This window comes from Anomalospiza imberbis, chromosome 5, assembly GCF_031753505.1.
Source record: "Anomalospiza imberbis isolate Cuckoo-Finch-1a 21T00152 chromosome 5, ASM3175350v1, whole genome shotgun sequence".
In the NCBI taxonomy this organism is placed as follows: Eukaryota; Metazoa; Chordata; class Aves; order Passeriformes; family Viduidae; genus Anomalospiza; species Anomalospiza imberbis.
Genome location: NC_089685.1, coordinates 64649768 through 64676249, shown reverse-complemented (window position 1 = coordinate 64676249; position 26482 = coordinate 64649768). Strand labels below are relative to the sequence as shown.

The 26482-nt window shown below is 39.5% G+C and overlaps 1 protein-coding gene and 1 long non-coding RNA gene across 6 annotated transcripts; one reads left to right on the top strand and one right to left on the bottom strand.

Moving 5' to 3' along the window:
• Positions 1–526: 526 nt before the first annotated feature.
• GAS2L3 (growth arrest specific 2 like 3) lies at positions 527–16808 on the top strand. 5 transcript variants are annotated; one of them, XM_068191617.1, is made up of 12 exons: positions 527–712; positions 1593–1686; positions 2382–2434; positions 3198–3324; positions 4655–4701; positions 5654–5822; positions 6211–6329; positions 7041–7182; positions 9721–9784; positions 10478–10616; positions 11479–11586; positions 12308–16808. In XM_068191617.1, exons 5-12 carry the CDS (start codon positions 4684–4686, stop codon positions 13682–13684), a joined length of 2136 nt encoding a protein of 711 aa, XP_068047718.1. In that variant the 5' UTR covers positions 527–712; positions 1593–1686; positions 2382–2434; positions 3198–3324; positions 4655–4683; the 3' UTR covers positions 13685–16808. The 5 variants fall into 5 exon arrangements, with proteins under 5 accessions (XP_068047718.1, XP_068047715.1, XP_068047719.1 ...); XM_068191614.1 differs by having other exon boundaries at positions 2273–2434; XM_068191618.1 differs by lacking the exon at positions 1593–1686.
• LOC137474770 (uncharacterized) lies at positions 593–1621 on the bottom strand. Its single transcript, XR_010999478.1, has 2 exons — positions 1576–1621; positions 593–1054 (listed from the first exon to the last, which is right to left on the bottom strand). It is a non-coding gene; the product is annotated as an uncharacterized lncRNA (long non-coding RNA).
• Positions 16809–26482: the final 9674 nt, after the last annotated feature.

The following is a 26482-nucleotide window of genomic DNA, read 5'->3' as shown; positions in this document are numbered from 1 at the left end:
GGAAAAGCGTCTGGCTGCTTTCTTTGCCCAAAAGCTGGCCGTGTTCCAGGGATGCTGTGTGTCACCTTTGGCATAGTATCAGATCAAGACATGGGAAAAAGTACATGTATTCCTTTAGGAGCTATAACCCCTAACTGTGAATGCATTTGAAATTGTACGGGGTGGAGACACGTTTTTATATTTAAGTCATAAGGAACTATTCCTGACTGTGGCCACCCAGCAGCCTAATTGGCATCGAAAAATGCTCCCCTCCGTGTTACTTTGCTGGAAGAAGTGTGGGTTAGAAATGGGAGGGAGAGAAGGACTTGCCTGTGTATGTGAGGGAGCAGCTGGGGCAGTGTGTCTGGTGTTAACCAGCCTCTGCCCAAACTGGATGCTCCTGTGGGACAGCAGCCGTCTGCAGGTCTCCTGTGGAGATGGCAGCTGTTGAGATGAAGTGCTCCTCCCTGATTTCGTGTGGGTTTCTCTGCTCCGACAGGGGTACCCAGGGCCTTTGTTGTTGCCATTTGGTAAGGGAGAGCGTGCTCACTGCCTCTGCTTGTGTGCACTTCGTGGAGAGGCGTGGAAGGGCAGTCTCTGAGAACAGTCAGCGTGCCTTAATGTAAGGAGTTGGTTGCCGCCTTAAAGCCCATCACCTCGGACTGACTAGTCTGGTTCTTTCTCTTTCGTGCCTCTGATGCCTCCCCAGGGAAGCAGAGTTCCTGCTGACACAGTAATGCAACAAAAAGGCTCTGAAATCGCTGTAGTGATGGAGTAGTGCTCTGTTCAGTCTCTTGTGCCTACCCCTTTTATTTTGCATGTTACTAGATGTGTCTAAAAAAAATCTTGACTATCCTGTAGTAGGTTTCAATAGATACTGATGTGACAGCTTCTTTCATTTCATTGTGTTTATAAACATGAGTTTCAGGAGGTACTGTCAAGACTAATCCAGTTGCTCTGGGTTAGACTGTTGTGACTGCCTTTGGGTGTTGATAGAATAGAAGATGATGTTGTATATCTTAAATACAGGGTGAAGATGTAGAAGTGTTTCTATCCAAGTGTTTTCTTAACGAGCCTGTTAACAGAAGGCAGTTCAATAAGCCTGTGAATCCCTTTAGGTTCCACTTTAAGCTAGGTCAATGGCTGCTTCATCAATGTTTTAGCTATCTGTAGAGTTGTGGAGTTTGTTTGTTTATATATAAACTGTTCAGTCAAGTAAAATGGGATTTACTCAGTTCATCTTGCGCTACAGAATAGGTTGTAATTAGTGTAGCATGTCTTGCTGGTTGGGGCCCACGGAGTGATCTATAAATCCTGATACAACTGCTCCTAAGCAGGCTATCTCATGGAGTATCTAAGAGCATGTGTTAACACCCTGAAGTATTTGTATAAAGTGCTTTGGTATTTGCTGACTCTGCTGTTTCCCGGAGTGTCTGGGGCAAAGTGCTGGGCATCTCTGTGGAGAGCAGAGGCAAACTGTGGTCTCACAAGTCTGTGTGGGTCATGTCCAGGATGTGTCTGCACCCCCTTTCCTGAGGAATGCCTGTCCCTTTGCCACGTGTCAATAGATACGGTTGTTTTTCTCATCTCTCTTACCTGGTGTTGATCCATAGCTCTAGTTCTTCACTGGAGGTTTGGCACTCAACCAGCTGAAGGCAATTCTTGCCTCTCCTGATATATCATTTGTGGCTGACCACCTGTCTCCCAGTAAATCAGTGTCTCTGTATTGATCCAGCTGTAAGGTGTGGCTCAGTGACAGCTCCTCTCCTTCCATCCCACAAAGCCATTGGCAGCAGAAGCACCAGCAAAAATGAGGTGTTTCCTGAAAGTGGGGTTGGTGGTGGGGGACCTCTATGCTTACTGAGCTTGGAATTGGACTGGTTGCTCCCTGGTTGGGAAAAGCTCAAAAGTTTCTGGTGTTTTCCTTGTTTTAAGGGGTGAAGCAGGAAGGGGAAAATGGAGGAAAACAGCACCAGAAACAGTAGGAGGAAGGAGAAGAATTATTAAAAGAATTGTTTCTACTGTGATGGACTTATTCAGTCTTCTGTCCCAAGGGACCTTGAGAGTATCAAGGTCTGCCTGGAAATGAGAATGGCACAGCCTGAAGCTGTGCGAGGGATGTGGTACAGTGTACTTTTATTCTGAGGTCCTTTCTTTCACAAACTTAAGTGTCTGAACAGCAAATGCCTGTTGAATGAGAGTTGATAAAACTGGCATGTGTAGAAACTGATGCAGTCCTATCTGGAGCTGCCAGAATTCAGTATCAGATACTTACTTCATTCATTATGTACAGCTTTTTGATGCAGAGAACCCAACTGGTTTTAGAAGAAGTCAGATTTGGTTATGACACTGCCTGGTACTGCAGTATTCACCTCACCACAGCACCTTCTGCACATTTACAGGCTGACTACTTGAAGGTGGCAGATCTGGGTCTTCTCATCACGTGCCTCTCGCAGTAAGTGATAAGGCTGCATTAATCTGTATTCCCTGCAATCTCTGAGCTGAACCATTTGGCATCCGAAAATGGGTAATTGTTACTGTATTACTTTTCAACTCAAAATTCATGCAGTGTAGCTCACATCATCAGAGGGGGTTTTTGTTAAGTGTTTTTCAGATGCCCTGATAATAAGTGAAGCCTTTTGACTTTCTAGGGAGCTCTGACATATGGGCTTACAAAATAACTTGTTTTAGAAGAGCAGGCCCTTGAAGTTCAAGTGCCACAATTTTCCGCAATCTCCTCTTTTTTTCTTTTTTTTTTTTGGCAAGACTCGTTTTTGTTAGACATGCCACAAAACTGCAGATGCTGAGCATTCCTGTGATAGCTGCAGTGTGAATATTTTGCTTTGTTCATGTTTTGAGTGCTCCCTGTGAATTAGGCTGTCTTTTGTTTTCCCTTGGCAGTTAATATGCTAGAGCTCTTGTTAGCCTATATGGAACTCCTTATTTTAATGAGACCAACTTCTCTACTGGCTGTTCTGCTGTTGTTTTATTTATTTTTTTTAATCAATGAAGCCTCTTATTGAGCTTCTCTTAGGACAATAGCTTTCTTATGCCAAAGGAAAACGTATTCCCCTGGACAAAGCTGTGGGAAGCATAACATGCTCATTAGTAATGCTTGGTATATACCCTTCCCTTCCCTTGTTCATTCATAGAAGGAAAAATGACATCAAGGAGAGGATGTCTCTCTTTTCCCCCCCCCCCCCCCCCCCCCTCCTTAGAAATAAAAGGAAGGGGAAACATATCACTGGTGTGTCTCTGACAAGGTCTGAGAAAAGCTAGCAGTCCTGCTACAAGGAAGTGTCTTCACCTGAAACCAAACTGGTTGCTCATTTGCCAGTCGTAGAGGTAAGTTGTTTGAAATGCCTGATACATGTAGTCCCACGTAGTCTGTGAGGTTTAAGGCAGTGGGAAGGAACAAAGGGGAGAAAATGACACCATTCTGCTTTCTGTGTAGGATGAAAGGGTGAGAATTTTTATAAGAATTGTGTTTTCTATGATGGGCTATTTAGCCTTCTGTCATAGGAAGGCCAGGTTGTGCAGGAGAGAAGATGCCATCTACATACAAAGCCTAAATAGCTGGGATAGGAGAGAAAAATTACTTAATTTTAAATGAGAACAGATGAGTTAAAGTGTCTGATAATGTCTGCAATCGGGTTTTCAGTTTAATCAGCAAGATGAAATTTTATTGCAGCTATTAAGTAACAGAGCATGTAAGTTGTTTTTAACAGGTTTCAAGACACAGATAGGAACTTTTGACATTGTAAAATACCACTGGAAAATTATTATGGAGAAATACCCTCTGTACCCATGCATGCAGCTAACCTGGCAATGCTGCACATTTTTAGACTTGGAGCCTCCAGGGAAAGACTTACTAATCCTCAGTCCAGTGTAGAGCTTGTGCTGGATTTTCCCATGGTTGAAAGCATTGCTGGAAAATACAGTGTTGGCTTCAGGAGAGAAAGCATTGACTGGATTGTCTCCAAAGTTTCCTTAATGTTCATTTTGCCTGGGATTTGTATGGATAACTATATTGCTGCAATAGTTTGCAGCATTCTGTTGAATACTTAGTGCATGCATGCTGCCTGCAAAGTCACAATCCCAACAAAGATTTATTAAAACATATTTCTCTCATATGTCTATGCTAGAACTTGATGATCTTTAAGATCCCTTCCAACCCACACCATTCTATGATTCTGTAAGAGAAAATCTTATTCGTCAAAAATATTTATTTATTTTAAGGTTTTCATGGTCTTCCAAGTATTTAATGTAAAATCAGGGTGCATATATCTGTCTGCACACATGTACGAGATACACTTGTGATAACTTGGAAGGAAAATTCAGAGCTAACTGTGTTAAATCCAAGAATGGCTTTAAGTATTTGTATTACTCTTTGAAAAAAATAAATGTCATACAGCTCCTAAAAATATTGCCAACTTTGGAGCATTGTTTATGCATACAAAGTTGCTGCTTTTGCTGTAATAACTGCACTTTTATCTAAGGGCAGAGAACTGAAGTTTACTGAATACTGGATCAAAACTTTCGCTACCAAGATATTTCCCTCTTTCCCCTTCCCTTCCTATGAGACTCATTTTTCCAAAACAGCGCTGATGTGTTTTTCTCAGGATTTTCATGAAAGCATGAGAGAGTGTAATAAAAATCTCTTATTTTTCCCTAGGAGGAGAAACTAATGTAAAGCAGGTGACCATGCAGAATGCAGTTCAGGTAAATGCCTTTTGAAGTGTTTAAATCCTGCATACATGTATAATAGTTCTTTTTTTTTTAATACTAAAGTCTACCCTGAAGCAGATGAAATACTAGATTCCCCAGTTACCTCTGGTTAAAAAAAAATCGTAGTAATTTGTCCCTTTTACAAGGAACAATGTGACAAGGATAACCCACTGCTATTATCAGATAGGTGGCCCATTCACTTCTTAGTGCTGTTAGCTAAGAAGGATTTGAAGTCAGAGCCTGAGATTATTGAAAAATTTCCATCATGATTAAGAAGAGTTTTTTTAATAACCTTATATTCTAGTTAATGACTTAAGTATAAATATATTTTACATACACACTGACCTGAAGGAAAATAGTTAAGAATGCTAGAAAGATTCTGTCTTTGGAAATTTTTCTTCACAAAATTTCAGTGTGGTCCTTTTCTTGAAGTGTAAGTTACCTCTTATTTCCAAGATACACAGTTCTGAAGAGAAAAGCTAAGTATTTGTGTTTAAGAATTGTGCTACGTCCTTGCATGGGAACATTTCCTCTTTTAATGCTATAATTTTTAATGATTTAAGCACAAAATGCCTCTGAAATGTTTGATTAAGAAATCAGTAATCTGTAGTAAATTATATAATAATTTGCACATTTCATGACTTAAAATGTGCCGAGTTAAAAAATCCCAAAGCATTTAATGCATGTTGTCTTTATTCTGTATTCAGGAAAGTATGTAATTTTAAATCCAGGGGAGTCAAGAGAAGGAATGCAGTGGTATACTGATGCAGGAGTTACTAACAAGAGCAGAACCACTTCATTGCTCTGTTGGTTTGCTCTGTGTGTTGAAAGGGAAGTGAACACTCTTTGAATAATAGTTCTTTAGTCTAATTCAGAGCCACAAGTTTTTGTCATCTGACTGCAAATATTAGAGCTTCCTGTCTTCAGCTTACTGAACTCTCTGCAGGTGTGGTTTGGAGATGAGCTTCCCTTGAGTCCCCGAAGTCCTCTGACTCCGAGACACGGGCCGGGTCTGGCAGACGTGTGCCTGTATGACCAATGGATATCTGTGCGGCACGAAGCCACTTTGGTGCCTATGCAAGAAGATCTCTCCATTTGGCTGTCTGGCTTGCTGGGTGAGCTTAAAAATGAATCAGTCTCTAATTAATCTCAAAGTACTTCCAATACTCTAGCCAACGGTGACATGTAATACCTGTAGAACTATTAAGATCTGATGTATTTGAGTTTGAATGGCTGGGAAAATTACATTAAAATGGATGCTTTGATTTCGGTTTTATTAGCTGCCACCTCTTAAGTGTTCCACAATTAATAATTCTAAAATATATTTCTGAATCTTTTTAGTCTAATTAAAATCTAATTAAACTAATATTTGATTTTATTTATATATTTCTTCTATTTTGCACTCTTTAACACTGGAATGCTATTTAAGTTGTCTTTAAGTTCATATGAAATTTCTTTACCTTCTGTGGAGTAACTGTAATATTGACCTTCTTTTTCTTAAAGGAATGGAAGTCAAAGCAGAACAACTGCTAGAAGAACTTGATAATGGGGTACTGCTTTGCCAATTGATCGATGTTCTTCAAAACACAGTTAAAAAATGTTGTAACACAAGCAACTTAAGGGTGAGTTGTATAATGATTTTTTAAATACATCTATAAAGCCCCAAATTTTAAGTAGTAGTTACAGGGAAAGCAGGTGAGTGAGGCTTCCCAAAGAAGTGTTTTGTATGCTGTGTATCCAAAGACTGATTAACAACAAAGTAGCTTTATAGATGGATAAACTCATCCAACAAATTATTTGCTTTTTTAGTCACATCCTAAGGTCCTTTCTGGGTTTTTAGTTTGATTTCAGTAGAAGTCTTGCCAGAGAAAGATCTAGTCCAAGTCTGGAGTTTGTTCCCCTGACACCAGTGTGGGTTTTTAATAAGATATCCATTGGCACTTGGTGGTATGTTTTGTGCCAGAAAGTGGTGGTTGAACTCACGTGTACAGGTCAGCCATAAAAGTGTCCAGACCTGGAGATGGGCTTCAGTGTTTCCATTGAGAGGCAGTGCTTAGCTGAAATGTGAATCTCAAGCAAGTCTCTCTTACTTTGGAGTACAAAGGCTGCAGAACTAAGGACTGTTCACTCAGTGACTATTCACAAAGATAAAGTAGAATGCCTTCTATATTAGTGTAGCTTTTCTTATGGAATACATAGTGAGGTGAACACAAAATAGTTACAACTGTTTCTGTACTCTGAATTTAGGGTGTATTTTCCTTTGCAAATATGTTTTGAAATCTGTTGGCAATGTTGATGTGTACAATGTACTTTTTGTTTTCTTCCCTTGTCAGAATTTTCCTATGAGAAAAGTTCCATGTAAGAAGGATGCTCCATCAGGATCTTTTTTTGCCAGAGATAATACAGCCAACTTTCTTAACTGGTGTAGAGCCATTGGAGTTGATGAGACATACCTCTTTGAATCTGAAGGCTTAGGTAACTCTCTCTTTTTGTAAGATTTGCTTTGATCTTTGTGTGAATCACTACCTGGTCAGGGAGATGCCTTGTTATAGACTTTTGAACTTTTTCTCTTGACTCTGCATGTGTCATGCAAACTGTTATTTATTTTAAGGCAGTGTCCAAGTAAAAGCCTTTAAAAATCAGCTCAAATGACTAATATAACTTGCATGATGCTTTTCTAAACTTCTGAAAGTTACTGTGTGGGATGAAGTGGGGACTGAGAGCTGTGCAACAAAAAATCGTGTTTTTCTTCAGTAAAAAGAACCACTGAGAGTGTGGTTTCACTTTCTGTGTGTGGGAAGACCACAGGGCCATGGAGTCAACTCACAATAAGATCCTTTATTGGGTATTACAGCCATTCTTCTTGGAAAAAGTCCCTCAGAATAATACATCCAAGATGGTTAAATTTGGTAACAACATCAGGGCATTGTGTCTGAAGTGGCAACAGCCTGTTGGTAATTAACATTTACTTCAGGACACAACATTACTCTAAACCATTTGTATTTTCCCGTTTAGGAAGATAGTTATAGAAATAAATATTGCCAACTATGAGTATGCCTGCCCCACTGCCCCAGTGCACAACTGGTGCTGTATAGCATCTTCTTGACTAATACGATGGAATAAAACTTTTTTGACTGCTAATTAAGAGGATTATACTTTCATCACATAATAAATAAGGAAATGGTCTTATGCCAGCTATTATGTCAATAAAAATTAATTAATACAAAACTTTCTATGGCAAGCCAAATTCTGGGTTTTTTTTTGTTTGCCTTTTTTTTTTTTTTTTGTAAGCAAAATATCTGCCTGTCAGCATACAAGCAAAAAATTGAGAAGTATCTTTGTTTTCAATAATCATATGTAATTGTCATAATAATTACTGTATTTTGAAGTCTTTGCTCTATTAAATGCTATTACATGCATGGACTGCCCATGCATCTCTACTGGATAAGTCATCTTTTAAAACAGTTGAGAAAACTCCATCATTTGCATGTCTCGTTTTGATTAACTAGTGAGTGTATGTTTATTCAGTGCCAGGAAATATAGAGTAGAACAGAGTTACAATAATATTTTAATTTTTTTTCAGTTCCTTGTATGAATTGTATTGCTTAAACATGTTGTTCCTGTAAGTGGACAGGTAACTAGAACCTGTTTAGCTTCCCTGAGATAAGCAGACATGATTTCCTAGTACTGTGGATTTCACTCATTGCAAAGAAGTGTTTTGAAGTCTGTAACTCTTGACACAAGCTTGCTTTGTGGCATAAATATCTTCTGTGAGTCTTCTTGGCAGTTGAAATGAGCAGACTTGCAGCCTCCTAGATGAAACATTCTTTCCACTGATGTTTTCCATCAGACTTTCAAGCCATTCTTCATGAATGAAACAGGGGAAGGATAAGTTTATAATTATCTTTTTCCCATCAGGTACATATAGCAGCACCTCCTGAAAAGTGTAGATGACTGGGAAGGAAATAAATCAAGACGCTACTCAGACAGCAGAAAGGAAGAGTAGGCATCATGGGGTGCCCTTTGACATCATGCCAAAACAAATGTCTTGATCTTTGCTAGGGATATATTTGGATTTTTCCCTTTTGGACTCAAGCAAATTGAAACACTTTTGTTACAGCTGGCAAATACACACATACATGTGCACATATTCATGCACTAAAAAATAGAATAATTGTTCTCTAAAAGTAGCTTTTAAATAATGGCTGCGCCAACTTGCTATTCTAGATTTACCTTTCATAATTGAATCTTTTAAAAAGCAGACTTAGAAACTGGAGTAGATTATGTAAATGAGAAAATCTGACTTCATATTTGGATTATACTTTAGGAAACACACTTAAAGCAAAGGCATTTTAAATATCAAATTGAACATCAGAAATATTTTGGATTTCATCTGTAAATAAAGAGCTGGAACTTTTGAAGTAGTGATAAGAAAAGATCTGTTGCTTACTGCACTGGTAACAGTCACCCAGATTGTTCTTTCCCAGCCAAGGTTTAAAACCACTCAGGCTGACTGGCTGTGTAGCCATCCACTTGTGAGCTAGAGCCCTTGCAGTGTATCCTCCACTGGATGGTAACCTCCAGAGTGCATGTACTTAGCGGTGTCTGTAAGCGTGATCATGAACAGATGTGTGTATTTTCCTTTTTGTAGTTGTTATGTGCTTTTCATCTTTAAGACTGTGATATTGCGTTTGGGAGTAGGAAACGGGAAGCATTCATGTCTCTTTCTTTCCTATTCTCATCAAGAAAGATCATAAAATATATTTCTCTTAAGAGGAAGAGCAGAGTGGTGTCAGGAGTGCCAGGATGGGTTTAAAGACTTTATGGAATAGAAAATTAGAGTTGTAAAGCATGTCGTGCTTTGTCAATGATAATGTACCTTGCCTCTGGGTAGGATGATGGAAATTTATAGTTATGGATACTTCATCTTCCCTTCTCTTGGCTGTACCTAATTGCATAGGTCTCCTGCAATAAATATGAACTGTAACTTCTCTTTATTCTCTTCCCTTTTAGTGTTGCACAAGGATCCAAGACAAGTGTATCTTTGTCTGCTGGAAATTGGGCGCATTGTATCCGGGTACGTGATCCACACATGCTCCCAACAAGAAATTAAAGGACACATCCTATTAAGTAAAAGCTAGGACAAAGATAGGACATTGTTTGCAACTGATAAGTGCAATGCAGCGGATGTTAATTCTGTGCAAAAAGTAATGAGAAGCTTTTCTAGGACCATCATACAATATGAATATTTTTTCAAATATTTATCAGACTCTTTCCTTGGGGAGGTGCTGTTCCATGCTGGTTTCTATAGCTGTGTGTTTAAGTTATACATTCATCTTATAGATAATGTGTACCTCTTGGAAGAATTCACTGAGCATTAAATACGATTTTAAGGGTTTAAATTTTTCAGCTTTTTGAAAGGTATATCTTTATTATCTAAATGTAGACTTAATTTATTTGTAGTGCAGAGCTGGAAGCTTTAAGATAGTCTATCTAAATTGAATGTGACCTCAACGGTGTAGTTTTGGCAGTATTTTTACTTCATCCTCTGGTAACACAAAAGCTACCTTAGGAAGGGCTTCTGCTAGAAACTCAGAGATGCTCCTTTGATTAACAAGGCAATTACTCCTTTGGATTAACAAGGCAATTACTCCTCTGACTGAGATGTCCGTGTCTGTCAAACCACATATAATTTTGCAAGTTTGTTGTGATCAGTTTTTTTATTTTCTTTATTAAATTAGTAATTAAACACTCTGCTTTGGTATTTGAGGTATGGAGTTGAACCTCCTGTACTTGTAAAACTAGAGAAGGAAATTGAGCTAGAAGAAACCCTGCTGATGACCTCTGGGCCACCATCACCTCTTAGCACACCAAAGTCATGTTGTCACCATGGGGAGCTACACGAGGCAGTAAGTGCTACTTGCTTAGTGTGATATGGGCTTTAAATTAAACTCTTAGTTTGGAACTTGTATTATCTGTCTCAGTAAGGACAGGCTGGTTTTCACTGAATACATGTGAGCCTCCTCAAACAGAAGGGTATGCACATCTTTTTATCAATTTTGTTTTGTTTCGAAAATGTAAATAAAATGCTATTCTATATGTTTTGGAGTGCATATTACCTACATTGGTTTCCTTTCCCCTCTTCCTTCTCCTTGCTTCTTTGTACATAAGAAATATTTGAGTATAAGAAATGCTCTCATTCAGTTTTTCTGGTGTCAGTATTCTATGACTGCAATGAAAGTTTGTTTCTCTTCAATTTGATCTTTTCATAAAACTTCATCAGATGTTAAAGTAGGCTTTGATAAAAGTCTTCTGAAAGAAGATTTTAAAATCAAACCTCTGAAGCTGTACTAATTGGAAATGAATATGTATGCAGAGAAGGAAATTATTTGTACAAATTGTGAACTGGTCCAGAGGAAATTATGAACAAGTTTCCTATTCTGCTTAAAAATTCATTTGTTTTAAAGATCCTCTGTGTTGTAATGTAAAAACTCTGTTTCTTTGGGAATGTCAGCCACCAGATCCTTACTTTCTCTGAAAACTCACTATTTCTCCTTCTTGGCAATAGTCTCACCCTTCCAATTTGTTGCATTTCTAAGTGGCTCGTAGAGGCAGATCTTCTCTAACCTAGCATTTTTTTGGGGACTCCCTTTCCCCTTTTTTCAGTGGTTTCCTTCTTGGGTCTTCCATCTTAATAGAAGATTAACTCAATAGATGGTTAAACTTGTGCTTCTGTCAAAATCTAACAAATGCTTTCAATTTAATAATTAGGTAAAACATATAGCAGAAGATCCTCCCTGCAGTTGTTCCCATCGATTTTCAATTGAATACTTGTCAGAGGGACGTTATAGGCTGGGAGATAAAATACTCTTCATACGAGTAAGTAGTTTTTTAGAACTCAAATTTATATTTATTTTGGAGAGAGAAATGCTTTTAAGTGAAATACCTCATTTTTATGGAGTTGTTTTAGAATTAGAGTTATTTTGGTTGGGACAACAACTTGACATTCAATCCCGTATTCTAAATAGGTGTAATTACTTCATTCTTTAGATTTTTGATCCACAAACACTGATTTTACAACCACACTAAACTAAGATAATGTTTCTTTGTGGTGTCTCTGAAGTTTCAGTAATGACTTGCAACATAAATAAGGATAATGCCATAGAATATCTTGAGAATATTGTTGCTTGTTCAAAACCTGTATTCTTGGGGGTTTATAATTTGCGGGGTAGTTGAGTACTCTCGTCAGCAGTCATAAGAGTTTGTGTTACAAGGACATCTGTAATTTAAATTAAACCCATGCCCAGAACTCTGTATACTAAACCAAGATTCTTACAGAATGGTTAAAATGTCTTCTGTAAAGATGTCATTATTTCCTGACACAGAATTACTATCTCTGAAGGAGAAGCTATCTAATAAAATAATTGGGAAGCAAAAACCTTGTTTATCCCATAATTTCTGTTTTAAAATGTTTCTCTGTTAGAAAGGAAGTACTATTTTTAGTCAATTTCAATAGGTGGTAATCTAAGATGAAGAAAACTAAAACAAGATAAGAATTTCTCTTGTTCTTCTGCTCTCACCCCCTCTTCCCCATTCTCAGATGCTACATGGCAAGCATGTGATGGTACGTGTTGGTGGAGGCTGGGACACTCTTCAAGGTTTTCTGCTCAAATATGATCCATGCCGAGTGCTTCAATTTGCAACTCTGGAACAAAAAATCCTGGCATTTCAGAAAGGGGTCACCAGTGACAGTGTCCCCAGCTTGTCAGCTAGAAATCAGGAGCCTCCTCTTATGAATCCAATGTCAGCTGTCAATATGTTTCAAAAGCAGCCATCAAAACCTCCTGCTCCTGCTTTAGGTCTTGGGGCCAATGCCAAGAAGGCTTTAGTTAAACATCCTCAGTCCCGTGCCCTGGCATCACCAAGAGTGCCAGTGACCCCATCTTCCACTGCCAAGTCATCAACAGTCAGGTCCAAATTACAAGGGTCCTCAGCAACAGGTGTGCAGTCTCCTTTCAAACCATTAGCTGGCACCTCAAAGAAACTGGAGTCTCCTGCATGCAACTCACCAACTTCTGCTCCTTCACAGCCTGGAAGCAAAAGTTCTTCACGTGCAGGAACAAGAACAGCTCCTGTTCCCTCTGAAACATTGCGCAAACGTATTCGGTCCCCTGATGCTACCAAGGTGAAATTTGCCCTGCCTCGGGGCTCCCCAGCACCAGCACTCCATCGTGCCATCTCACCCTCTAAAAAACAACCATCTCTCTTGTCTGGGACAGCTGGAGCAACCATTTCAAAACAGAAGTGTGTCCCTGCTAAATCCAAACCTGTATCAGTCACTAAAACCAAGGCAAATTCAGCTGCTCCCAGGGCTGCTCGGCTGCCAGTTACAAATCTGCGCACTGTTGCCAAGTTTGCCCATTCTCAGCAGCTCCTTGCAAAACCTCCTGAAAATGATATTCAGATGTCAGGTGCTGGGTCTGAGCATCCTCAGAAAGCCCCACAAACAACTTCTCACCTGGCAAGGAACTTGAAGACTGCTTCTGAGCTAAAGCTTTCTGCTTCTGCACCTTCCCTTGCAGTTAGCAAAGCATCAAAGTCACCACCTCCATTGTTACCTACAAGCAAAAATGTGTCATCAGCTGGCAGCAAGCAACCAAATGCCAGTAATCCCCCTCAGGTTGGACCCTCTTTATCCAAACCTGCTGAACGCACACCTTTGTCTGTTGTACGGCTTCCTCAAACTTCAGCCAAAGCAGCAGTGACCAAAAAGCCAGCACAGCCTTCCACAAAAGGTCAGCATTCAACCAAAAACTTGCAAAAAAACAAAAGCTTGGCCCCAGCAGCCAAGAAGCCTCTCCCAAAGGAGCAGGCATATAACAAAGGAACACCTGGTGCATCAAAAGATCCTCTTATGAAGGGCAGGCAAGATGATCACTATTTTGTTATGACAGGGACTAAAAAGCCCAGAAAGTAAACTAATTTGTTACTTTCTGTGGAAGTCTCCGTTTTGTTCAATAGGGTCTCTTGTAATTGCTGCACTGGGGATGAGGGAAAAACGTTAAATAACACTATATTTAATATGAAATATTAGGTATAACCTGCCTTTTGCTGCCTAACTTACCGTAAGAACTGTGTTTATTTTGCGGTTTAGAAACTTCTATTTGAATATGCTTAGAAGTGAGCTTACTTGCTGTGTGGCACTGTGGAATGGCAAATATCCTTGATCTGCTGCAAAAACGTGTGGAAGAGGAAAGGGGACTTAAGGCCGATGCTTTTTGCAGCAGAACTCTGGTGGTTCTGCCACATCTGCATTGAGGTGTGTGGCAAGCAACAGAGCTGTGCACAAGCTGTAAAATTTCTAATACCTCAAACAAAACTGTGGGTTTTGTTCACTAGTATCCCAGAGCCCAAATCTAGGTCACATGTTTTGGAAAGAGAAGAATTTTCTAGTCCTGTTTAGATTTGACAGATGCTGTTATCAGTGTTCATTGTGCCCCCTTCATATGCCTTAAAGTGGATTCAGCTCACTTGGAAGTGGAGCTTGGTTTGTTTTAAATTGGACACCGATAATCATGGCCTTGACTGCTCACTTTCATTGTGCCTTAGCCTCTCAAATTCAGAACAGAATTCTCCAGTGAGCAATATTACCTTTAAAACCCAGGGCAGAAAACCTTGCTTTTGGTCCATGTTCAAATCTGACTTGCTTTCCTAGAAAGCTCTTGCTGCATGGAGAGATGCTCCTGAGTTCTAGGGAAGACACTTTCCCCTGGGCTGGAGCCCCACACCAGCTCCTACTCCTGGGTTGGAGCCCCAAAACAGCTCCTGCTGCAGCAACACTGAGCTGCAAGCACTGACCTATTCTGGCAGAACTTTACTGCTCTGCAGGAGTGGTCTTTGCATGTAAGACTGAATTGCTCAATGCTTTTCTCTGTGCTACAGGTTATTTTTTGTTGACACTCTGGTCTGTAGTGGCCTTTCTTGTTTTATTTATGGAGACCTCTTTTCTGGCTCTCCTCTATCACTCTCTGGAGATGAGAAGTAGTTTCCCAAAGAGGAATATAGTCTGCATTTGCCTTTAAACATGTTAAAGTGCCAGAAAGCTATGTACTGTTTACACCCAGCTCCTGAAGTCTTTCAGTGGGTTCAACATCTGTGATGCTCAACATCTTTACCCTTGAGAAGTGAGCTTCATGGTAGGTTGAAAACTGCTGTCTTTGGGAGTAGTGCTGTTTGAGTTATTTTGGGGTTAATGAACAGTTGTCCCTCCAGACACTGAGGAGCTCTGAAGGTCTTTGAAGACACACTGGTGGTTTCCACAGACCATCAATTCTGGCCTCCATTCCCAGTCTATTTATGGGCAGGAGTGGCTGTCACTGCCACAGAGGCTCCTGGATGGTGGAACAGGGAAGTCTTTTTAAAATAAGAGTTCCATGGAATATGTAGCTTCTGTTGTTAAGGGGTTTGTTGGTTTTTTTGTTTTGTTTTTTTGTTTTTTTTTCCCCTGGAACTAGAGTAAGCAAGCATTGTAAACTGAGTTCTCATGCGATGTGGTGGAGTCATAGAGCTGCATTTCTGAGCACCTTGTTAGCTTATTTTATTTAATTTATGATTCTATTTATGCATATCTACTGTACAATACTGCTCACAACCTGCTGGGAGTAAGCAGTAGATGCCAGTATCCAAACTGTAAGAGGAAAACAGATGTGATTTGATAATGTGGACACAAGTCCCTCAAGATCCCATACAAAGTTTGGGGAAGGCCTTGGGCTTGCTTGTTTTATATGTACGCTGGTCAAAGCCACTGCTACAATGTTAGGCAGAGTATTGACTATAGTGGTTTCCTGTCAGGTTTGATGAATCTGGCACATGGTTTCACATGCTGGAAGCATTTTACAGTAGATGACTTGCTTTTTATTTTTGGGCTTCCAAATGGTGAGTTACATGTGATATATCTCATGCAGATTAATAGCTGACTTCTTGGGATTGTCTTTCTGTAATGGGTCTGGAAGAAATGGAGTTAGCTTTCTTCATAGCATCCCATATGGGGCTGTGTCTTAGATTTAAAATCTAAACCCATGTTGATAACATGGTGTTGTTTGGGCTGTTGCTGAACAACCCTTCCAGGGTCAAGTCTTTCTTTTTCTCTGCCCCCACAGTGAGTAGGCAGGAGATTGGGAGGGACATGGCTGGGAACTGGCCAACCTGAATTGGCCAAAGAGCTATTCCATATCATAAAGCATCAACTCAACAATAAAAAGAAGGAAGAGGTAGAGAAAGAATGGCATGCAGGTTGTGTGGCTTCTAAGGTGGTTGTTTGCCAGCTAGCTGGGCATCAGTCTGTCTGTGGGAGTAGTGAAGGATTGCCTTTGCATCGCTTGGTGGTTTACTTTTCATACCTTTCTTCATTCATTAAACACTTTACCCCAGCCAGTGAGTTTTGCTTTTGCTGCTCCTCTCTCCTTATCTTGCTGGGGGTGGAGGAGAGATAAGGGGAGTGAGCAGCTGCACAGGCACTTGGCTGCTGATTGGGGTCAGCCCACAACACCTTTTAAACCATTTACAGGGTTCTTAGCATCAATTTAAACACTGAGGCTCTTCGATCTCGGTGTAATGCAACTCCAACATCTACCTTTCTGAACTACAGAGAAAATGAGGCAAATTGCTTCATCTTTGTGATATATGATGTCATGTAATAAACTGAATTTTGAAGTTCAAAATTGAAATAAAAATGCATAAACTGTTACAGTTGAAACCTTAATCAGCTAATCTAAAGCAGATCATGGGTAGACTTGGTTTGTTTTTATTATAAAAATAGTGTATTTGAGCATGATCCAGCTTCTGTGGAAATTGTAGTTGCCAACTGCATAGTCATGTAACATGAGGTAAGCCAAGGTGTAACAAAGTACATCCTAATGGAAATACATACTATTTTTGCAATGTTTGTTGCCAAATAGCAAGTCTAATCTTCAGTTTATATTACCTTTTGTGAGGGAAAGATAATTTGGAGCAAGAATCTGACTGAATTCTCCATGTGATATTGATGTCCTCTGTATGAGTACTTATTTAAAATAAACAAACACTGCACCTTTTTATATGCATGTTTTTATGTTTCTTCTCCTGACATGTTTTTGCAGGGAGGAAAAGAGACTGCATTTCAGAAGGCATATCTCTGCCACCACATAAAGAGTAGATTCCATCTCTGTCATAAATAGCTGCAGTCGTCTAATCTATTGCTTTATTTGGATTTCAAGACATTTTTACTCTGACCCTGTTGTCAGTGTGACTACTTGTGTGGAAGGGGCATCCTACCCTTTCCTAGGCTCCTCTAGGAATGAGCCTAGGTAGTTTCAGATATACCAGAAAGTTGTGTTTGCAGCTCTACTTGAAATATAAAGCACCTGTGTGCCATATTTTCCCTGCTTATATCTTGTCAACAAAAGAACTGTCTCTGTCTGTTGCCATTAATGACAGAAATTTAATTAGTTTAGTTGAGTGGAGTATTGGATGTTCTCACTGGACCCACCTAATTAACTATTTTTTCCCCTTCACTATTTGATTTTTTTAGAACTCTTTTAAAGCCTGCCTTTGTCTGCTGTTCCAAAGTGTCTTCAGTTCCTGGCAGTCTGGTGCTTGTGCCTAATCACATAGACTTACCCTTCCACTTCAAATGTGTCTAGTAAACACATGCAAGTGTCATCTACCATCCTTGTTCCTACAGGATCAAAAGGATCAAGCTCTGCATAGGTGTTAGTTGCAACTTTTTTTTTTTTCTCTCTTTTTTTTGTTGTTTAAGAGATGCTGTTACAGCTAGCCAATAAAATGCAAAGGCAGTCCAAGATTTTCTCAGGTAAGTATCCTGACCCTATTTTATATATCCTAACCATATCTATCTATCTGTCTTATCTATCAATCTCTGGTAAATTTCAGGGCAGTTTTCCTTGTAAAACTTGAAGCACCCATCACGTTAAACATCAAACTATGCAGCTCCTTTTCTTTTTCCCTACAGGGACACTGAAATCTGTTAGGAGAGTGAGTTCTATGGGTTCATCTGGTGTCTTAATTTTATAGAGACTACTCTGACAATCAAAACCCCTTAACTTCTCTAGAAATACAGGGCAAAACTTTTCTCTTTGATTCAAATAAAACTTTTAGCTAGCAAAATCCTGTCTTGGCATGAAATAAGTAATGCAAGAGACATTTAATGCTATAAGACCCTTTCATTTCATGCAAGCACATTCTTGGAATTATTTTTTCATTATTTTCTTTATTTTCTTTTTTTTCCTTTTCATTATTTTCTTTAAAAGCCAAGATTGAAGATCACTTCTGTAGTAAAAGTTTCGAAAAATAAATAGTCTGAAATGTAAGTAAGTTCAACACTTATACCTTTCAGGCATTTTAATAAAAAATAAAACATTACAACATTAAAATATTTGAGGGGTGAGATCTGCTCACAGTTCAGATCTAGCTAGCCAGCAATCCCCATTAACTGAGAAATGAATTTTCAGGTGTGTCACCTGGTTGGGAGCGCCAGCAGTGGACAGCTTTCTACTTGGGGAGGGTTACTGATGTCTAAAGCAATGCTATTATGGCATTTTGTGTGAAGTATTTTGTTCCAGATGGAAGGAAAACCTTGCAGAATGGGAGCAGCTGGCCATTTCTCCAAAGAATGTAGCTAGGCAGAAAGTATTGACAGATTTGTTGTGCTAAGAGTTTTTAGAAGGTAAGATTGCAGCATAGAACTTTGATGTAAAATTGGCCTTTAGTGCTGAGTCAGAAAGTACTGCTCAAAGCTGTGGTCCTACTAAACAAAGCCAAACTTGCATGCTTCCTCAAACACCCTGTTAGGATATTCACTCAGGAAAAGTGGAATACATTAGTGTTTGTCAAAATACTCAGGGCACCTCATAAGAACCATGTTTAAGTCAGTTACATACATCTTTACAGTGAAAGCATATACTTTACCTCTTGCATTTTAAAATAAAAGTAATTGTTGAAATTCAGGTTGAGAATCTTCTAATTTGCTGCACTTTTATATAAGCATTATTATTTACTTTTCTGAAGCACTGCTGCTGTAACAAAAAGTGCCTTGTAGCAGAACCTATATTCCCAGAACAGAAATAATTACTGTGATGTGTCATCCTGATGAACAATATGCTGCTTCACAGCTTTTTTTTTCCTTTTTGCTGAATACACTGCTCTGTAGACACCTGTGAAACAAAACTATAATAAATTGCTTTTCTTGTGTACACATTGCAGCATTGACCCTTGAAGTACCATGATATTATTTATTGCTGCATCCAAAGAAAAGAGCAGCAGAATGAGTTTATTTAAAAATCAAACTAAATATCTGTGTCTGGTATCTATATCTATAGCCCTGGAATTAAGCTCCTGTATGATACATTAGATTTGGGAGATTTTTCTGACTGCACAGTTGTATAGTCTGGATTTTAAAACACTCTTAGCTGTAGGATACACTCTCGGGTAGTAGGATATTTTGCTAGGTCAAATTATTTACAAATATATTGATGAAGAAGCATTTTTAGTGATCTACATGACAGTGGCCATAAGGATGTCTGCAAGATTATGGATGGGCTTAATTGTTTAATGAAAAATACTGAGAAGTTTCTTTGTGATTTCCTTCTTAAAACCCCATGACTTTCCCCAAGACTTGGGTCCTTAAGTCACAGTCCGTTTACTCTGGTGTGTAGAAGTAACATATTAGGTGTGTGAAGTCAAACATTCACAGTTTAGAGAAAGATGTAATTCAGATGGGTAAGTGCAACTGTTTCACTAGCATACATGGAATTCTTGGAGTACTGTGCTCAGCTCTGGGGCCTCAGCATAAGAAGGACATGGACCTGCTGGAACAAGTCCAAAGGAGGGCCACTAAGATGATCAGAGGGCTTGAGCACCTCTCCTATGAAGACACGCTCAGAGAGGGAGGGTGTTCAGCCTGGAGGAGAGAAAGCTCTGGGGAAAGCTCATTGCAGCCTTTCAGTACCTAAAGAGGGCCTTCAGGAAAGCTGAAGAGGGCCTTTTTATGGGGGCATGTAGTGAGTGATAGGATGAGGGGTAATGATGTTGAACTGGAAGAAGGTAGGTTTAGACTGGATGTTAGGAAGGAATTCTTCATTATGGGAGTGGTGAGGCGCGGGTTGCTCACAGAAGTTGTGGTTACCCTATCTGTAGAAATGTTCAAGGCCAGGCTGGATGGAGCTTTAACCTACCTGATCTAATGGAAGGTGTCCCTGCCTGTGACAGGGACATTGGAGCTAGATGGTCTTTAAGGTGCCTTCTAACCCAAACCATTCTATGATTCTATAATTTTGACGCACATGTCCATTATCAATTATGATTTAATCAGAATGCTGTTTCACTCAGCCTGTAGAAGAGACAGCTCTGCCTGCATAAGCAGTTGTTCAGTATTGGGGATTCTCTCTGGACATCAGTGTGTGTGGCCCCTTGCCTCTTTCTAGCCTGTGCTGAAGACAGTGAGTATTTGCAGGATCTCATCCCAACACTGTAATATTTCTTGAGGCCTATCTCCTTAAAACTGAGGAAAGTCAGCGCTGCAAGTCACTGAGATTAAAGTATCCATTCAGCTGAGTCAATTAATTTGCAGTTCAAAGTAGTTAGTGTGATAGTGTGATGACACTGAACTGAGTTAACTTTGAAATTTCAGGTGACTTGGCTTTATATATTTCGGGAGTACTTAGCAGCATTGCAAATTTGAGTAATGGGCTTAAGTCAGACACTTATAACAAGAAAGTAAAGTAGCTCTTTGTGAAACAGTGAACTTATCTCAGTTGTCTAATATCATGCAGGGAGGTAGAAAGAAAAAAGAGGACATATAAATCTTGTTCCTAGAGAGAGAATTTTTTTATCTGAAGCAAGAGAAAATCATACAGCTTTCCTGTATTCCTTCATCATGTTCCCCATCTACCTCTCCCAAGGATGCAGAACCAATCTTCAGGAATTTACAGCTCATCTCATCTTAAATGCGTGTATGGTATCTGAGTACAGGAGCTACAAAAAATTCTGAGCAATTTATTTCTCTAATTTCCTAAACTTATAATATCTGCCTCCAAAATTATTTGACCATTTTGTATGTTGTTCTGTTCCACAGGCTCTGGACCGCACTGTAAGTATCATTGGACTAAATGAATGGCATAGGTACATTCCGATTTAGCTATTCTACTCCATGTCACTGCCACAAGTGCTCCTGTTCAAGCAAAAATAGGTGCTCGTAATAGTGAAAGATACAGCTAGGCTCAAACAGTGTTTGAGTTATTCAAACACTGGGTTATGGGTTTGGGATATAAACTAACAGTATAATGCCAAAGGTGAAGGGAAGAAAACAATGAAGACTAACTGCATACAACATACAGCTGATGCTTCATTATTTATCTTCTTAGCCAGTCACTACCACCTTGGTCAACAAAATTCTTGTGAACATTCTAATGGAAACGGGTGCCTGGAGAACTGTAATTTGTGAGAGAGTATCACTCTTGCTGTGACTGCACAAAAAGGCATTGTGTGATTGATTTTCCAAGAATTGGGTTAGGAGAGTTTTATAAAGCTTAAAAAAAAAAAGCACATAAGCTTAATTTAGGTATTTTACTGCTTTCCCCTCCCTCAATAAGGAAATTATGTTAAGCAGTCATTAAGTCATACCTATGGTGTCAAAAACCTTTGCTGAAATTTCTACAACAGCATTGTTCAGGCCTTGCCCTCTCCCTCTTCACCCCCAGATCTCCAGTCACAACCTACAACCACCTCAACCGCATGATGGGACAGGCAGCATTGTCACGCTGGGAAGATTAAAAAGCTGTATCTATCTCTCAAAAATAAAGACATTTTTACCAAGAACAGCCTGGTGACTAGGTGACTGCTAGTGGGTTGGATGACAGGGACATTGCCTTTGGAGTGCTGGATGCTTCAGTAAGATCTCTCTGAAGCAAGGTTTGCAGGTGAGCTCACTCTTGTTCTCAGCTCAGCTTTTTACTTCTCTGCGAATGCTCTTCTTAGGAAATTCTCATCACCAAATGTTCTAGTAGATAATGAATTGTGGTAGTGTTTGTCTTAGTTTGCCTTTCCCTTGACACACAGATAACCACAAAGAAGTTTTTTAAAACCAAAATAGAAATGTGTGTTTTGGAAAATACTGCAGTGTCTGTAACAACAATGAAGTGGTATTGTGACAATAAAGCATTTGGTTTTAGCTGAACAAGTACTGCTCTCTATAAAATCTGATTCTGCATAGGCTCATAAAAATTCAAGGGCATGTGCTGTTACATTGCCTGAATCTTCACAGATTTCTGCAGTTCATAAAGTATAAGACAATCATGAGATGTAATGATGTCTCTCAAAGCAAAATGAGTTCAGTGTTTTAAGAGGACCTGGACATGTAGTGGTGTTTTGAGAGGACCTTTGGAAGGAAACAAGGCTCAGGCTCTCTGTCTGCAGGCTTTATTCCTATGCAGCAGAAATTCTCAAACTGTACTCAAGCCAATGGGATCCTTAAACTAAAGCCCAAGCTTGGGCTCAAGCCCAAGAAGTTGCAAAAATGCACCTTAATGAACAACCTCATAAAATGCAGTAAAAACCTATGCTTGCCATTCAATTCAACAAGTGAAATTCAGTAACAACAAATGAGAGTTTGTTAAATTGAAAGCAGCTGTTTTTGTACTTGTTCTTTTGCTCATAATCCTACACAAAGAACTAGAAAACAATCCTTTGTTTTTTTTAACAATGAAAACTACTTATGACTTAGTTATTAAGGGCTAAATAATGAAATAACAGGACAGAAATATGTGTTTTGCAACAGAAGTAAAAACATTAGGAGTCTTTGTGTGGCTATGTGCTGAAGTCAAAACTGAGTTCAGAAAAGGAGAATAATCATTGAAATTTCTATGAAGTTTTTAGTAAGACTGCATTACCCAGTGACAATGAAAATGAAGCTTCTCCATTTGCTACCTAATTGTTCGTTTTATTCTGACAAACCTGGGTGGCACCTGATGGAGCCCACTGCTTTCAGAGTATATTTCAGAGGAGCAAGGATACCCTACATTCCAAAGTCAGCATCTGCAAAGGTGGGGCAGAGATGCCGACATGCCTTTGGAGGCAACAGAGACTCTGGAGCTTGTGGAGATCTGTGTGGAGTCTGTGTAAGAGAGGAAATTGGTAAAAGTTACAGAGCTGTGGAGAGGGTTTGTTCTACTCTGTGCAATGGGAAGGCTTTACTCAGTCTGCTTTGCTTGCAGAGCAGAGGTCTCTCTTTAAAGGCTTAACTTGTACTTCTGTCTCTTGTGTCTTGTACGAGGAAACCCTGCTGTGGAATTCAAAGCCCCTCTGTGTCTCTGAGCATGCACACTTTTAGACAAAGGTGAGACCTGTGGTGCCAAGGCTCTTGGGACAGGACCCATTTGGTGAATGATGATGTTAGGTTACATATTTCAGGCAGCTGGCACTCAGTAACTCAGTCTTCACCCCGTTGACGGAGCATTTGAGTTAGGAAGAGACATTCGTAACTTGCATCTAATACACAGTGAGGTTTTCCAAATAGATTGTGATTGATGCTCTCAATTATATTTTGTCAAGGTCTATAGCAAACCCTGTGTTATCCATTTGTTAGCACTTGCAACAAAGCTGTTTTCTGAACAGAATTTTCCTTACCTGATACGAAAAGTTGGTTAAATGGAGAGGACTAGGTGAACTTCATGCTGCTGTGAAGTCTGATCTTTCATTCTCCACTTCCATAGCAAAAATTAAAGATTTAGGATTTATTTACCTTTTATTCAGCTGGAATATCACAGTTATTGATAGGAAGAGAAGCTGTTAAGCTTAAAGACTTCTTCCTGTGTAGGCTGTAGAATGCAGCAAGCCAGTCTCTTCTTGAGCTACTTGCCTTTTCATTAAAATGCCAATATATGTCATTGGTATGTATTTTTAAAAAATTAAATTAATAATTACTTAAAATTTTATAGTGCACTATTGGGACTACTCCTAATTCCTCTTCTTGAGGAGTTCTAGGTTCCACACTCTGAATACTTTCTGCTAGAGTTTGGCCTTCAGTGCCTTGCATCAAGCTTTTTTAGGAAAGATATTTATAATCATTGTTCTCCTGGGCTTTTACTGCAGTGGGGATTTTTAATGATGTTGCAGTCCCTAGTGTAAATATAAATTATTGTTGTGAATGAAATCTGTTTCCCATGAAGTATGCTCCAACTCTCCCCAGCCCCACTGCTATGGTATGTCTAAAGCAATGATTTGCAGTGCTCCTACCTCATCTTGTGTAGCTAAACAGATGACCAAAAAAAAATCCATCCTGTCAACCACACCACTGATGAAGTGGACATCCATAGCAGTGTATTTTATTGCACTAACATGAAAAGTCACAGCAAGGGCTCTCAATCAAAATGAAGTTATCTGACAGATAAGCAGCCTGTGGCGATTAGTTGAAGATCAAGGCTTTTGTTAGTGACATAGATCCTTCTATGTGTAAGCAGAGCAGAAGTCTTTCTTGTTTTCTTTTAGATATTTCCAAAAATGCTATTTACACTCTCTTCTTCCACAGGAAGCAGTCTCAAAATCCTTAGGTAAGAAGACAGAAGGAAACCCCTTGTGGCTTTTAGCGCTTTGTGAGTTCTGGCTCTGCCAGGTGTTCTACCCACTGCTCTGCAATGAGACAGGTGGAAGAAATGCCTTGTCCTTAATAATGTATTATTTTTGCCTTGATCTGTAGAGAGCCAGCGTGATCTCCATCATCTGCCTATGATTTGCAGTCTGTCCTGATCTTGATGCATCCCCTGTGTAGGGGAAGACAATCTCTGGTAGCAGAGGCTGGTACTGCTCTTTCCCACAGAAGTAGACAACACACTTGTGGAATTGCATCCCCAGAATAAACTCTTAAGTGCTTATTGAATCCAGAAAAAAATGGAAGGAGACTGGATGACAAATGGATACAATGGGTCATGGTTTACACTTCCTATTTCAGGAAACTAATTTAGCCAGCTAAATTAGGTATCTAGTTTCCTTGTGCTGCATCATTACTTAATGGTAAATAAGAGTAAAGCTCTTATCAAGAATTATTCACAGACTAGACTTTTGATCTTACTACAGATTACTGCAGTTTATCCTTCTCTCTTCATTTACGGGAGAAACTTACAGAGGCTCACATCCTAAAGCAGCTAAGTGAAGAATATGCCCTTCTGCTGTACGACACGGTCTGCTGTGCATATTTTCTGTGGTTGAGTGCAAATTTCTGTCCTTGGATGTGTATCTAAAGTCTTGACATGAACCAAAGGAAATTACTCACATGTCAGCAGATCCAACATGAGAACACATTGCACATAGTACTTTCATGTAGATGTATTTTTATTTTCTACTAAAAGGTTATATAAATATCAGTTCTTGTCAAATCCAGATATGAATTAATAACAGCCATGGAAGATTTGGCTCACCCTTGGCAGCATATCTTCTCCAAGAAGAGGCAGCTAAAGGATAATTCCCTTTCTACAAAGCGGAAAGAATAGAGTGGTTGCTAAGATGTAAAATAATTATGTTGTGTCAAATCCCTGTTAATATAACATGCTCTTTGTGTCTGGTTATGTGTTAGCCAGTCTACCAGCTAACACCAGTATTTGAAACCTGGACAAGGAGAGGTTAAGCTGAAAAGTGTGAATTGGGGCACACATAGATAATAAAAGCGAAAAGCTGTTTTTCTGCTTAACCTAAACTTTGAAAAAATCCCATGTATGCACTTTCAGTTTTATGCTGTGTGTGAATGTCAAATATGCTTAGCTGGAACAGAATTTCTTGAAAGCAATTATTGTCGTCCCATTTGGCTAAATACACCTATAAACATACCAGAAGTATGCAGGACTAGGAAATGCTGATATAGACTTAATCATTTGGGGGGGGGTGGGGTTATTTGATAACAGGTACTCTGAGTTTGTTACTGTGAATTTTTTTGCCATGTTAGCTATATGTCATCTATTCCCAATACATATATTTTAAGTGGAAAGAAATTAATAAAGTGGTTTATTCAGAACAGATTATTTCAAAAAAGGAAGCAAAATTTGGGAATGAGATGTCTCAATCCTTTAACCTCTTCAAAGGGTCAGAGAATTTGGAGAACCTTTTCCAAAGCAGGTAACCCTATGCAGTATTTCAGGCCAGATAAGCAAGCCAAGCAGGTTGCAAGGCAAGCTCTGAGACCAGGATTGGTCCTGTCTCTCTTCTGCCCTCCTTCCCTGCACTACAGAGCTTTTAATCAGATTCCTGGGCTAAAAAGAGCAGTTAATTCAACTAGGGGAGTTTTACCCTGGGAGAAAAGGGGTGTCCTGCTTTGCCTCCCTAGCATGTTGAGGCATTTCAGGTTACTGTTACAGGGGTTAAGTGGGATAGTCTGGAACCTTCAGGAGTTTCCAGCAAGTTGCATGCTGGCCACTCACAGCTTAAGCTTTTAGAGGAAAATGTCAGGGTGCGTGACTCAGGTGGTCACAGTCTGCCTCCCATGGCATCGGTCAAGGAGAGGAGCTGGCTGGCTGCTGACCTGCAGTAGAACCTCAGGCCCAGATAATCTGTTGGACATTCTGCCTCCCGCTCTGAACAGGAGCAGGTGAGGTGGGACAGGATCTCAGGTGGAAAAACTGTAGCTGTAAGACTTGCCACTGAAGTCTCTTGGACTTGGATTTGTTTTGTTATAGTGTGTCTATTTCTCCCCATATAAACACTTCCTTTTAATGTCCAATCTTTTGTGCAGATGTAT

Excerpts from the sequence above, each read along its gene's own strand:
- GAS2L3 (XM_068191618.1), top strand. Across the intron at positions 7,183-9,720 it reads CTTTGAATCTGAAGGCTTAG|TGTTGCACAAGGATCCAAGA; the intron begins GTAACTCTCTCT and ends CTTCCCTTTTAG. Across the intron at positions 10,617-11,478 it reads ATGGGGAGCTACACGAGGCA|GTAAAACATATAGCAGAAGA; the intron begins GTAAGTGCTACT and ends TTTAATAATTAG.